Raw genomic sequence first — 12,781 nt, forward strand, 5'->3', positions numbered from 1 at the left:
TCGTGGCTGAGCGCAGCACCGGAGGGCCGTGGGGCAATTCGGATGTTTCGTGTGAAGTCAGGCGGCCTCCTGGATGCGTATGCGAGTGTTGCGTTGGGAGGGCTTGGAGAAGTTTATGAGATGGAAGAAATGAGTTTAGAGTTGTTGGTAGTTTATTGCTCACGGTTACACTTAGAGTGGAGGGGAAACTTTTATGTGTTTTATGGCAGAGATTATTCTGTCAATTAAGATTCTGCTGTTACGGCAGCTTTTTCCATGATTGTAAGACTGTCAGCCCTGTGACAATACTCTTTTCTTCCCAACAATAATAGCAGTTAAAGAACAAATTTGAATGCAGAGGGAAGGGCTTCCTAGACTCAAGAAAAAAATCACTTTTGAGTTTAAATTGTGGGGAAGATACTTCTGTCTTGAAAAAGTGTTGTGAAATTGCCTTCTATGATTTGGGAAAGATGTCACTCGGGAGAAAAAGAAAAGAAATCTGGCCTTCTGTAAGACAAGTTGGGAAATGTTGATTCCCTCTGAGGTGGTGTGTTACAGGTAGAAAAGTGTTTCTGTTCTTTGTAGAGAAGTGGGTGCTGGAATGATCTGCAAACAAGAAAAATACAGTGCTCCTAGGCCGAAGGTAGAGTCAATTTGGATGGGTCTGCGCTGGGATTCTCCAGCTTGAGCTTCTTAGAAGCCTCAGTCACTTGGTGCTGAGCCAGCTCAGAGCTGGAGGCGGGTATGGATGCATGCACATACCGCCTAGGCCCACGGTTTGGGGGAGCACACGGGCAGCTGCCTCGGGCACGGTGGCGTGCAAGGGTGCCTCTCCTCTCCTGCATCCCTGCTGGCCCCGGCCCCTGGGGGGCTGCACCAGAGCCGTCAGAGTTCAGCGGTTTCTCACCCCACCCCTAAAAAGACACAGCTTTGTGGGTATCTGTGGTTGCTGGACTGGTAGTTGTGAAGTGACCAGCTCAAAAATCGATAGTTTTGGATCAAGTTGCTACTGGCAGCCCGGCGTTTCCAGACGTGAGGTTCTCGAGGCTGTTCAACGGGGTGGTCGTGAAGTTTTCCTCCTTGGCAAAAGGGGGCTGGCTGTTCCTGCAGAGGGTGGGTGGGGCTTCTGCTTACAGGGGTTGGAGTGTGGAGCGTGAGATGAAAAGCAAAACTTTGGTTATGAACACACTTACGGATGGTTTTGCTAATGTTTCTTGAAAGGAATATTTGTGGGTGTCTGTGGCCAATGTGCGAGACCTAGTAGTGGGAATATTTGCCTTCAAAGGCAGTAGAACAGCTTTTATTTTCTCGTGTATGTGTAACTTTAATAAGTGTAAAAGCAGGTGCAATATCTCCTGAAGTAAGGAAACGCTCTGCGTGTTTTTGTGAGTCTGGCGATGATGACACACTTGCCCTCACTGAGAACACTGTTCAATAATGAGCCTCACCATGTGCTCAAATGAGCTGAGCCAGACTTGCAGCTCTTTTAAGCCCAGCTGCCTGCAGACTTCAAAGACTTTGTGTCTCCTCTTCTTTTAAACACCTAAGGCTTTTGCAGATCTGATGAGCAACCTCTAACTAGGAAAAAAACCCCATCTAGACTATGCTTGTTTGATAATTAGAACTGATATTAAAACAACCTAGAGAGATGCCCACATTTTGCTCAGATAAAGGGTGTTGCAGCAACTTCCCAGTAGCCTGAGGGCAAACACAGACTAATTACTTGCATAAAATGGAGCAGTTGCAACTATTTCCCCGTTGAGTGCAGAAGCACTGGAGCAGTTAGCATCTGATCTGCATTGACTGAATATAAACAGGTTCTAATCCACCCAGTAGCTACGTGTCTGTAACTACTTCGGTCAAGACAGGCAATACCATTGTGGGACTTGTTCATTTTCTGCAGGTTTTTTAATTTTAGCTACCACTGCGCGTGGATTTCCAGCACGGAAGGTAAGAAACAAGCGGTTGCTGCTCCAAGACAGATCTGAGTAGGACAGACAAGTCACCTTCTCTGACGGACGGTAGGCAGTAAGTCCAGCAAGGGCGGGTTTCATGGCAGAGCTTTAGGGTGAGAAACAAACCCGCCTGTTCAGCACGTGTTGCTGAAGGGCCTGGCGTTAGGTGATGGGCTGCTTGTAGCATCTCCCTGCTGCACGTAAAGCTGGGCAGGTGTGGTGGTGCCACTACAAAATCCTAAATGCAGGGAAAGTAGAGTGGTTGTATATAAATAATAAAGGAGAATAACGATTACACTTTTATATATATATAAATATATATATATTATTTAGAATATTTGGCATTAAATATGAAATGAATAACTTGGAAGTGTTGCTGAATCTCACCAGGCTGCAGCACAGGGGATTGCCTTCGCGTTACGTGGTGGTTCATTTGAGACCCCGCCTGTCACTGGATACAAAACAAAACCAAAAGAAGAAAGTTTTTCCTGGGTTTTTTCCCCTTTGTCATACCCGAGCTAACGCTTAGCAGTGTCTTTTGCGTCTCCCTTTTTACCACCATCCCTTCTTTTGGGGGAAAAGAGTTTTTAAGCCTCCTGGGGCAAAGGCTCATAGTCTTTGTGTGTTACACTTGTTCTCCGTGCAGCGTTGTACTGTAGGACAGAACTAACAGCACTTCTGAGATGGCGCGGTTAGAACTGAAATGCTAACGGTCTCTCTGAAAATAGAGACTATTTTTACTCCATCTAAGCACAAGCCTGTGGTTCAAATTCACTGAAGACTGGTTTATTCTCAAATACGGCTGTGGCACTCTGCCTTAAAAAGGCTGGCATGCCGTCAGTTACTCCTGCTGCGGGGAAGGAACCCGTGGGATAGGTGATGTATTTGAAGAGCAAAGGAAATACTTGTACTTTTCTGCTGACCTTTCCAAAAGGTACAGAACAGACATATTAAAAAATATTATTGGATTCACATACATGTGATTTGGTGGGAGGGACTCCTCGGTTGAGCGCAGAGTACTCGCTGCTTCCTCAGCGTGATGCCAGCTGGAATTATTTAATGGTATAAGGTGCCATTCTTGTGTGGCCAGATTAAGCGTGCGGTGTCCTGGGACTTGGTACAACACAGTGAATCTTCAAACGTTACGCTTTTCCTGGTGCTCTCCAAGGTTATTGGGTTTTTTTAAACCTCTTAAGTTTGAGGAGGAGGGAATGTGAAAAGATACAGGATCACGGAGCCTCTTTTATGGTGGTTTGCAAATGCAACGTAGGACTGAGTGGGACGTTTTAAATACTTGAGAATCAATGTTATCCAGCTGTGATGAGGTTTTCTTCATTTATGGGGGAGCTAAGTGGTAGGTGTTACTGAGCTGGGAATGTCAGCTGGCATGAGCAGAGACTTGTATATCTCTGTGCTTGAACAGGATTCCTTTTGGTGAGAAAGTTTTGTTCCTTCACTGTAATAATTAGGGCACAGCAATACAAGCATGGAATTTCAGCAGGATCACTGGTAGCAGAATTTGACCTCATCCAATAAAGTAAAAGCAAGTACAGATGAAATGGCTGGTCTGACTTCTAAGCTTTTTAAAAATGAGTAATACAAATGCTAGAATCCCTCCGTATTTGCGAAGGAATTAGAGCAGATCACCTTGAAATAGGATTTCTGAAACCAAATACGGCGAGCAGGTAGGGTGACGGTCTGCCGTGTGATGCTGGTCACAGCCCAGCAGCTCACGGGTTCCCTTTGCGTTTCAGGCCCCGCGGTGGTTCCTCACCAGTACTATGGAGTTACGCCCTGGGGGGTTTACCCTGCCAGCCTCTTCCAGCAGCAAGCTGCCGCCGCCGCCGCCGCCACCAATTCGGCAAACCAGCAGACCACTCAGCAAACCCAGCAGGGCCAGCAGCAGGTAAGGGGCAGGGTGCTTTGCACGTTGAGGCATTTCCAGGGAACGCAGGAGCTTTGAAAAATCCCCATTTTTTTTTTTCTTTTCAATGACTGCTCTTGACCCTGAGGTGTAACTGAGGAGAAGAACCTTTGACCTCCCTTAGGAAAAGCAGAAGAAACAGACACACATTCCGTTATGTCAGTTGTGCATCACGCACGTTTGTGGTGGTGAATGATGGTGTGTTAATGCTTTGGAAAACCAATAATCTGGTCAGTCTGTGAGCCCTGCGGAGCGACGCAGCGGCCGAGGCAGGCCGTTGGCGTGCGAGTGGACACCGTCGTCTCGCAATCTGCTCTTGAGCCCGTCGCCGCAGCCTGGAGGCCACGGAGCTGATGATAATGTGTGTCAAATCCCGAGTGTCAGCAAGTCTGTTCTTATCTTCAGGGTGCTGTCCAGGATAGAGTGCGCTGCTTTTTTTTTTCTTTTGATGAAGACCCACTTTAAAAAGGGTCAGAATAACGGCAGAATGAGTTGGTTTGGTATCCATGGGAGGACTCGAAGAGAAAAGATGAGTGCAAAAAGAAAACACTGGGCTTGCTATTATTATAAGGCAAACTGTGCAGCTGGTTTACTTTAGTCTGCACAAAAATTAGGAGAATTTGACACCTGAAAGGTCAAAATGAATGAAGTTAGTGAAGGGTTTTCATATGATCTGCTGTTACCCCTTTAAGTGTGGTTTGTTTTTTTTTTAAGAAAAAACCAGTGAAGAGGTCCCACTGGGGGCTGATAAGGGGAAGTTTTTCCTTACACGCGTCTATAAATGACGTGTGATGGCATTTGCACCGTCCCTTCTGTCTTAATCCCTTGACAGTGGCAGCGTGTTGGATTATACAGCCTCTACTTTTTCTTCTGTTGAAAACTGTTATGCATCTTTGTGATGAATCACTGTGTAATTTTTTTCAGTGGTTTTTTTATCCCCCCCCAGGTTAATTTTCATAACTTCAGTGAGTTAAAATAAGCGTTTTAAAGGTCTGGTACTTAATCATAGTTGTACCGTTGATGCAGACAACACAAATGTGAATCCAGCAACTGCTGGAGCAGAAGGTGGGAACTGAGAAACTGGTATGAGAATTAATAGGGAATGATAATTTTCTTCCTTTACTGTAACAAAAAGCCATCCTGAACATTTTACGGAGTTGTGCGGGAGTGCAAATTGTTAGCTTGCTACCTAAATCAGCGTTAAAAAAAAAATTTAAAAAAAAAAAATATACAAACTTTCAAACTAACCTGATGGTTGCTAAACCCGTGTCAATAAGGTAAACGCTAGAAGGCTGAGAGGCGTCTGACCATCCTTGTTTTGGTTCTTGTTCCCCCTGGACACACCGCTGGATATACCCTAATTTTCCCCTTTCAGACCTCAGCGGCACCTGCAGGATGAGTGTCAAGAACCAGGCTTGGGCTTCTGTTTCCTGGCTGGCTCTGGCACAAACCCAGCTGGTTTGTGTGGTGTCTGGTTAAGTGCTGGTCCTCACCTGACACTGGCTTTAAACTGTTTTATCGGCCTCTGTCCCATGGTGCGTCCTGCTTGGATACCAAACGGGTTCGTTATCCTCCCGAAAAGTGAAGCAGCTCCTTTCTCCCAGTGACAAAGCCTTCCTTTCTGGTCCTCGTGCGTTTGAGACAGCGCTTACGGAAGAGAGCAAGGGGCAGCTGAGTTTATTAGCTTCTGCTCTGAAAACTAAAGCAAAACTCAGTGTTTGGTAGTATTATAAGGCCTTTTCAGATGATAAAAGCAGTGATGTTTCACACCAACGGTTCTGGACCAGGAGGAGAACACTTTGCTCCTGACAAAGTTAATCGTCAAACCTCCCCACCTGGCAGGTCACAGACAGGAGTGTGTTGAACAGACCTTCTGCACGCACCGTGCGCACAGGTAAAATGGCCTTGGGAGTGTGTTAAAGCCGTGTCTGCGTTGGCATTCAGGCTGGGAGCCTTTCCCCGCAGGGAAGGTGTGTGCTGAGAGAGCTTCTGCAAAGGCTTAGGCTGTTAAAATAGAAAATATCAATCATCAGTAGCCTTTATGATATTTTTTCATTACTTTTATAGCCACGAAGCAGGGATGGGTGGGGATCGTGGGTGTTGTTTTTCATGCAAACCTTCCATCCGTCAGAGGATACAGTTGTGTATTTTTTGGATGAAATTCTTCTAAGAAGTGCTGAGGCAAATGTTTTGGAAGCCTAGAGCGACAGTTGATTTGTGATGTTTATGACATCTTGATAGCGTATTTATAAAAACCACCGACACTTCCCTTCCTGCAGCCTGCCAGCCTTCGCGGGTGCTCCGTGCGGTGCCCTCGCGCAGCACGTGCTCACCGAGCAGCTCCCTGCGCTGAGGAGCTCGCGTTGAGGCTTCACCAGTGGTGGCAAACCCTGGGATGCGGGTCTGCACTGGTTAACTTCAGGATCCTCTCCCAGTCTCTCAGCGTGCAAAGTCATTTTTTCCTTTCGACAACTTTTGTCGGGTGACACACACGGTGTTGCCTTTTGCAGCCAGGCACGCTGGGTACCAAAGGATGGCGTTTTTAATAAGCTGACCTCGCTAATGGGGGCAGGCTCTTGCATCACCACTTTGAGTAAAAGGCTTTTGCAGACAAAGCCTGTCACAGGTAATTACAGGAAAGGTCAGTTTGCCATCTTGCCTTTGGAGAGCAACTTGTGCTTAAACCACAAGAGCTACGTCTAAAAGATGGTGTGTGATCTTTGGTCATTATTTCTGATGAGTAAGAGTTGTGTCACTGGGTCGCTGTTTTCTGCGGGGGCTGGCAGCTTGGAAAAACCCCCGTCACCTCGTGTCATCAGCCCCCCTGTCAGTCACCTCGTGTCATCAGCCCCCCTGTCAGTCACCTCGTGTCATCAGCCCCCCTGTCAGTCACCTCGTGTCATCAGCCCCCCTGTCAGTCACCTCGTGTCATCAGCCCCCCTGTCAGTCACCTCGTGTCATCAGCCCCCCTGTCAGTCACCTCGTGTCATCAGCCCCCCTGTCAGTCACCTCGTGTCATCAGCCCCCCTGTCAGTCACCTCGTGTCATCAGCCCCCCTGTCAAGTCACCTCGTGTCATCAGCCCCCAGCTCCCACATCGGGCTTTTTAAGGTTTCTGCTCAAGTGGGCTTTCAGTGGTGCTTTTGTGGCAGAGCCCAAATATTAGCTGGGATGGGGCAGATGGTTTGCAAGCCCTTGTAACAAAGGATGAGTATTGAAGGTATGTCGAGAAGTGGAAGAGGTCAGGTGATGAAGGGCTTCCAGACGATGCTCAGTAAGCCTGAGAGGGGATGTGTTGTTGACATTGGGTCTTATGCATTTACCTGGGGTAGTAGCGCCGAGGCTTGTGGTGGCTCTGTCCTGAGTAGGGGAGGGGTTGTCACACGCTGGTCGTGCAAGGACTTCAACCAGACTGCTGCCGGTGCTCCTCCGGGTGCCTGGTGGTTGTGGCTGGCGCCCGGACCCGAAATCAACAGATCGATGTTCCTCTGTCTTCTCCAGGTTCTCCGCGGAGGAGCCAGTCAGCGTCCCCTGACCCCCAACCAGAACCAGCAGGGACAGCAGACGGATCCGCTGGTGGCCGCCGCAGCCGTCAATTCTGCCCTTGCCTTTGGCCAGGGGCTGGCAGCAGGGATGCCAGGTAGGGGCTCCGAGGCAGCTGCCGCTCCTGCAGCGCCCAGGGAGAGCTGAGAAAGCGACGCCTTGTGTCTCGGCGTGGGGTCGCCGTGGCCCGGCGTTCAGCAGTGGTGTGGTGTGGTTTGGTTTGAACCTGTGGGTGTCCAAGGCGTTTTGGAGAAGCTGGTAGATGCGAGCCTACCTCCCTGTGCAGCGTCCTGCTGAGAGGAGGGTCTGAAACCCTCTGTCAGAGATGAAAGCGGCTGTTTTGAACGGTGTTGCTGTACGGGTGCATTACTTGCTGCGTACTCCGAGGAGTGGATGGCTCCTGTTGAAAGTCACTTTCCGATTTTTCTGTGGATGATGCCGGCTTATGTGATCTTTACTTTAAAAACCTCGGAGATACCTTAGTCCCATTCATTAGCCTTGTCTTTCCATCCCTGCCAGGTGCTTGACTTTAACAGGATAAGGACTTCCCCTTCGTAATTTCTTCCAGACAAATACTAGTGGCTTAAAAACAAGAAATAAAGAAGATAAAAAGAAGCGGGGTTTTATTGTAACTTATAATTCCGCAAGAGAGGAGCCACTATATGAGTTTTAGCTCTGATGCACGAGGCTGTGCGGTACAAATGCTTTTGACATGCAGTTATACAGAATATTACTGTAATGGTGTCACGGGTTAGGGCTGGGCCAGCAAAGGGCAAACCTAAGTATTTCTTGAATAATGTGCAACTATGTCCTGCTGGTCAAATGTAAGCGAACAGGATTATGTTGACCTCGGGTTTCCTCACTGCAAGTGTCACATGGTGGTTATATGGGTTTTTTTTTTTTATGGTTTAAGAAGAATGTTGCTGTGTTAAGTTACAAAGTGAACTGTAATATGCAGATTTCCTTAAATCTGCATTATTGGGATTTTAGGGTTACGTTTGCAAAGCAAGTATTGACAGAGAACATTCTGTTCGTGACCCCACTTTGGAGAATCACTTCACTTTTTCCTGAAAGTTTTATTTAACTGTAGAATTATATAGCAAGGTACCTAAATAGCTGTGTACCACTGTGCATAGCTCTGTGTCTCACCAGCATATTTGCTTGAAGATTTTTTTGTTTGTTTGTTTATATATATTAAAGAATGCTTCAAAATACATAACGTTAAGTTCCAGGTCTTGTTCACGTGTGCGTGCAGACGGAACGACTTCAGCGCCCAGCGGGAGCGCTGGAAGCGCAGTGTGTTCACACACACGCGAAGGCCCAGCACACGTCATCCTTTTAATGGAAAAGAAACAGCACTGTTGTATTTTAAGCCCTTTTTTATCTGCATACCTGAATTTACACTGAGGGCAACGCTAGTATAGCAGGTTTGGGGGGGGAAAAAAAGTCTTCTCCACCTGCAAGTCTTGCTAGTGTCAAGTGTAAACTGTTAATAGGGATTTTTAAATTTTTTTTTTTTTTTGCTGGAGGAGCAGCAGAGCTGCTGTTGCCTTTCCCTTTGCCATTCCGATTTTCCTTTAGAAACGTTACTGCCCTGTGCTCGTCCGAAGCCGGTCGCTGCGCCGTGCGTGGCGTTGCTCGTTACCTTACCTGTGAGCCTGTACCTTGCCTCTTCAGGTTACCCAGTGCTGGCTCCTGCTGCTTACTACGACCAAACGGGTGCTCTCGTGGTGAATGCGGGGGCCAGGAATGGCCTGGGGGCCCCCGTCCGTCTGGTGGCCCCCGCTCCAGTCATCATCAGCTCCTCCGCAGCGCAAGCAGGTGAGTCCCTGTCCCCTCCAGTGACAATCGGCTCTTTCCCCGGCGGAGGGGGGACCTGAAGCCCTGGGGGTTCTGCTGGCCGTGATGACACACTTGCCCTCACTGAGATCCGTCGTGGGGATTGTTGTTGAGAACATCCTCTGTGCTCACTGTGGGCTGAGCCTCCAGAACAGCCTCAGAGAGGCTCCATAAACGCATTATTTTGCAGAGTTCCATGATGGTTATTTAAATTTGTCCGCTGGCATCTAGTTTCCCACGTTACAAAAGGTTTTAGCCTGGGTAGAACTCCCAGATGATCACCTTGTGTAAAATGCTACATGCCTGGCCTTTGCCATGAGTTGTTCTGTGTTTTATTAGGGTTCTTTGGGAGTTCAAAGCTTTAAAAGGATTTTTTTCAGCTACAATCTGTGCGTGTAAGCAGTCTTTGCCAGTGTTACTAACAGATTATGAAATGGGCCTTTTTAATTGTTTCCTTGTAGCTCTTGTTTATTTTGCTTTTTCTTTTACTTTGGAACTGGCTTGAAAAACAAAAGGCCTTGGTTTTGATGTTCTTAACACCGCAGGATTGCATTTTGTGCGCTGAAGGACGGTTTTGTTTGTTTCAAAACTTGTGTTTCTTAATTGGATATAGCTAAGTGTGTGGCTGTATTGATTTGGATCTTAGATCTTAGGAGAAAGGGAACAGTTTTGTGTGTTTGATCTATGTAGCTCTAATAATACAAGCAGCAGCAGAAATAACTGGACGTTGTTGATACTTAGTGGCTCTGTGCAAGACTCGTGGAGCTTGGCTACAAAGTGGAGAGACTTTATGCAGAGTTTGGGTCAAAAGGGAGATTTTTCATCCTGAGAGGAAAGAAAAGAAAAAAATCGATAGTAAATAAAAGGAACCTGCTAAGTTTTAACTTCCAAAACTGCTCTGAAAATGGATTTTTTTCAGTCTGTGCTTCCAATTACTTTCTCTCCAGCAGTTGCAGCGGCTGCAGCTTCGGCCAACGGTGCAGCGGGTGGCCTGGCAGGAACAACAAACGGACCATTTCGCCCTCTAGGAACTCAGCAGCCCCAACCCCAGCCCCAGCAGCAGCCCACCAACAACCTGGCATCCAGCTCGTTTTACGGCAACAACTCTCTCAGCAGCAATTCCCAGAGCAGTTCCCTCTTTTCTCAGGGCTCTGCCCAGCCTGCCAACACTTCCCTGGGATTCGGAAGCAGCAGCTCTCTCGGTGCCACGCTGGGGTCTGCGCTGGGAGGATTTGGGACAGCAGGTAAGAACAGCAGCTTCTTCATGGGGGAGAAGGAAAGAAGCAGATGGCTGCGAAGGCAGCTGGTGGGCTTGTGAGCCGCTGGAGCCGGCGCTGGCGCGTCGAGGTGCTGAGCCCTCCTCTTCGTCCGTCTGAGGTGAACTGGGGATTTTCCTTCAGGGACTTTCAAAGCCTGCAGTGCTTTCTGGTGAAAATTCTCCGAGTAGATGATATTGTTAGGAGTACTGAAGTAATGAGTTAGTTTTGTTGTACGCATTATCAGTCGTCCCCTCGTTGCTACAGCCGAAGTTTTTAAACAGCTTTGAATTTCCTTGCCTTTACCTGCGCGGGCTTGGTGGAGACACCGCGCCGACAGGAGTCGGCCCAGAGCGGTGTCCAGCCGGGTACTAACTCCTACCTCAGAATAATGGCAGAGTAGCTTCTGGTGATTTTAAAAAAGCTGATCTGAGGTGGCTTCCATGCGTGATTCTGGGAATTGTTTCTGTGATACACCAAAAAAAAGTCACTTACTGTGGTTGCAAGAAACACTACGTAGATGGTTTGCTTTGATTTGTTTGTGAGGCGGCTGGAGACAAAGATTTTTTTTTTTCCAGAATAAAACCAAACCAGGAAGATGTTTGTGGGTTGGGTTTTTGTTTTTCCTTAGGTTTGGGTTTTTGTTTTTGTTTTTTTGAAGTAGGACAATTGTTTTAATTACTGCTTAGTCTCAGAGGTAGTAATTATGTCCTGAACTTTCCTGCTTTCATCAGCTGATGGGCAAGTTGTAACATGCCTTTTGAACCTGCTCCATCAGAAAAGGCTGAGGGACGTACTGTCACTGCATCAAATCACAGTTTTATGTAAAAGTTACTCTAAATAGTGTTCTTAAACCCAGCCTGAGAATGTGAACCGTCTTGGATTCAGGTAAACACAGCATTTGCTTCTTTCATTTCAGTTTATTTAACTAATGAATGCAGTTACTAGTTTGCTCAATGCCAAGGTGCCCAGACTTCTTTTTGCTCAATCAAGGAACAAAAACGTGAGGCTGTTGCTTCTAGAACTTGTGTGGAGTCATAAAAAAAAGATTAGTTCATTACAGTTAAGAATTTCACTATTTATTAAACAAGGTTTTAATGCAATATTGATTTTTTTTTTCCTCAAGTTGACAGTGCATTTAAAGAGTTTGTGTTTGACTGTCAAGACAACTCTTCCAAAAAATGCTGGCTTTGTGTGTTAAATCGAATTCTGATTTTCATCTCAATAAAGCTTGGTGCAAACAGGAGCTGTTTTCTAATATAATGAAAGGTGAGCACAAGGATTTCAAGCCAATGTACACGAAGCTGCACATGCTCTTAAGTAAACATGAATAGATAAAATCTCTTGTTGGATTTGTTTTAGCTCTAATGGCCAAAGAATAAATACAAGGCAATGCTTGTAGGGCGATCTAATATCTTCTGTTAAACTAAGTGATATGCTTAGGGGAGAAGAGCTCTGAAGGATACAAACCTTCTTCTCTTTGTTCAGAAGCAAAGCACAAGGGTTGGCGTCCGAAAGCCGACACGTTCGCTGTCGTTCCGTTCTGTCACTTCCTTTAGGTAGATTTTTATCTTCTTGATCGTTCTGCCTGTAGCTTTTTGAAGCTGCATTTCTCGGTGTGTTCTGTCGGTGTAAAAACTACAAAACTATCAATGCAAAGACAGGATTCAAGCTGTTTTTTGGGGTTTTTTTGGTTTTTTTGTTTTTTTTTTAAATCAAGGGTTTCTGCTTGATCGTCCCATCGTGGAGTTAATGAATGCCTTTCATTTGGGCCCATGCAACATCCTTAGGAAAACCAGAGCCTGGTGCAGTGCAGGTGTCCACAGGGGCCGTTGTACCCGCTCTCCAGCTGTCCAGTTGTGGGGGGCAGCTCGTTGACATCACGCAATTTTACTCTCTTCCTCTTTGCAGTTGCTAACTCCAACACGGGCAGCGGCTCCCGCCGAGACTCCCTTACGGGGAGCAGTGACCTGTACAAGAGGACATCCAGCAGTTTGACACCTATAGGACACAGTTTTTACAATGGCCTTGGGTTTTCCTCCTCTCCTGGACCTGTGGGAATGCCTCTGCCCAGCCAAGGACCTGGCCACTCTCAGACTCCGCCACCTTCCTTATCTTCACATGGATCATCTTCAAGTTTAAACCTGGGTAAGAGCCACAGTGCCACTGTCCCAGCACTGCGGGTGGCTGCTCTGCTCTGCTCTGCTCCCCCTTGGTGCAGAGACCTGAACACCCACTGCTGGGTGGGTGAGATCCCCCCTGCCTGGAGGCTGCTCTGACTCCTGT

The 12,781-nt window shown here is 47.1% G+C and overlaps 1 protein-coding gene and 1 non-coding gene across 2 annotated transcripts in view; both read left to right on the forward strand.

The window, feature by feature from the left end:
* The window catches only part of PUM1 (pumilio RNA binding family member 1), a 79,124-nt gene that overhangs the window by 47,588 nt on the left and 18,755 nt on the right, over window positions 1-12,781 (forward strand). The window contains exons 10-14 of the mRNA XM_086479792.1: window positions 3,689-3,840; window positions 7,359-7,497; window positions 9,078-9,221; window positions 10,187-10,483; window positions 12,407-12,643. Coding sequence (XP_086335918.1) covers window positions 3,689-3,840; window positions 7,359-7,497; window positions 9,078-9,221; window positions 10,187-10,483; window positions 12,407-12,643 — 969 coding nt within the window. The remainder of the gene's footprint in view (window positions 1-3,688; window positions 3,841-7,358; window positions 7,498-9,077; window positions 9,222-10,186; window positions 10,484-12,406; window positions 12,644-12,781) is intronic.
* On the forward strand, window positions 1,370-1,453 carry LOC147413173 (small nucleolar RNA SNORD103/SNORD85). The gene has a single exon (XR_015184085.1). It is a non-coding gene; the product is annotated as a small nucleolar RNA SNORD103/SNORD85 (small nucleolar RNA).

Source organism: Leptosomus discolor, chromosome Z (assembly GCF_034619465.1).
Source record: "Leptosomus discolor isolate bLepDis1 chromosome Z, bLepDis1.hap2, whole genome shotgun sequence".
Taxonomy (NCBI): Eukaryota; Metazoa; Chordata; class Aves; order Leptosomiformes; family Leptosomidae; genus Leptosomus; species Leptosomus discolor.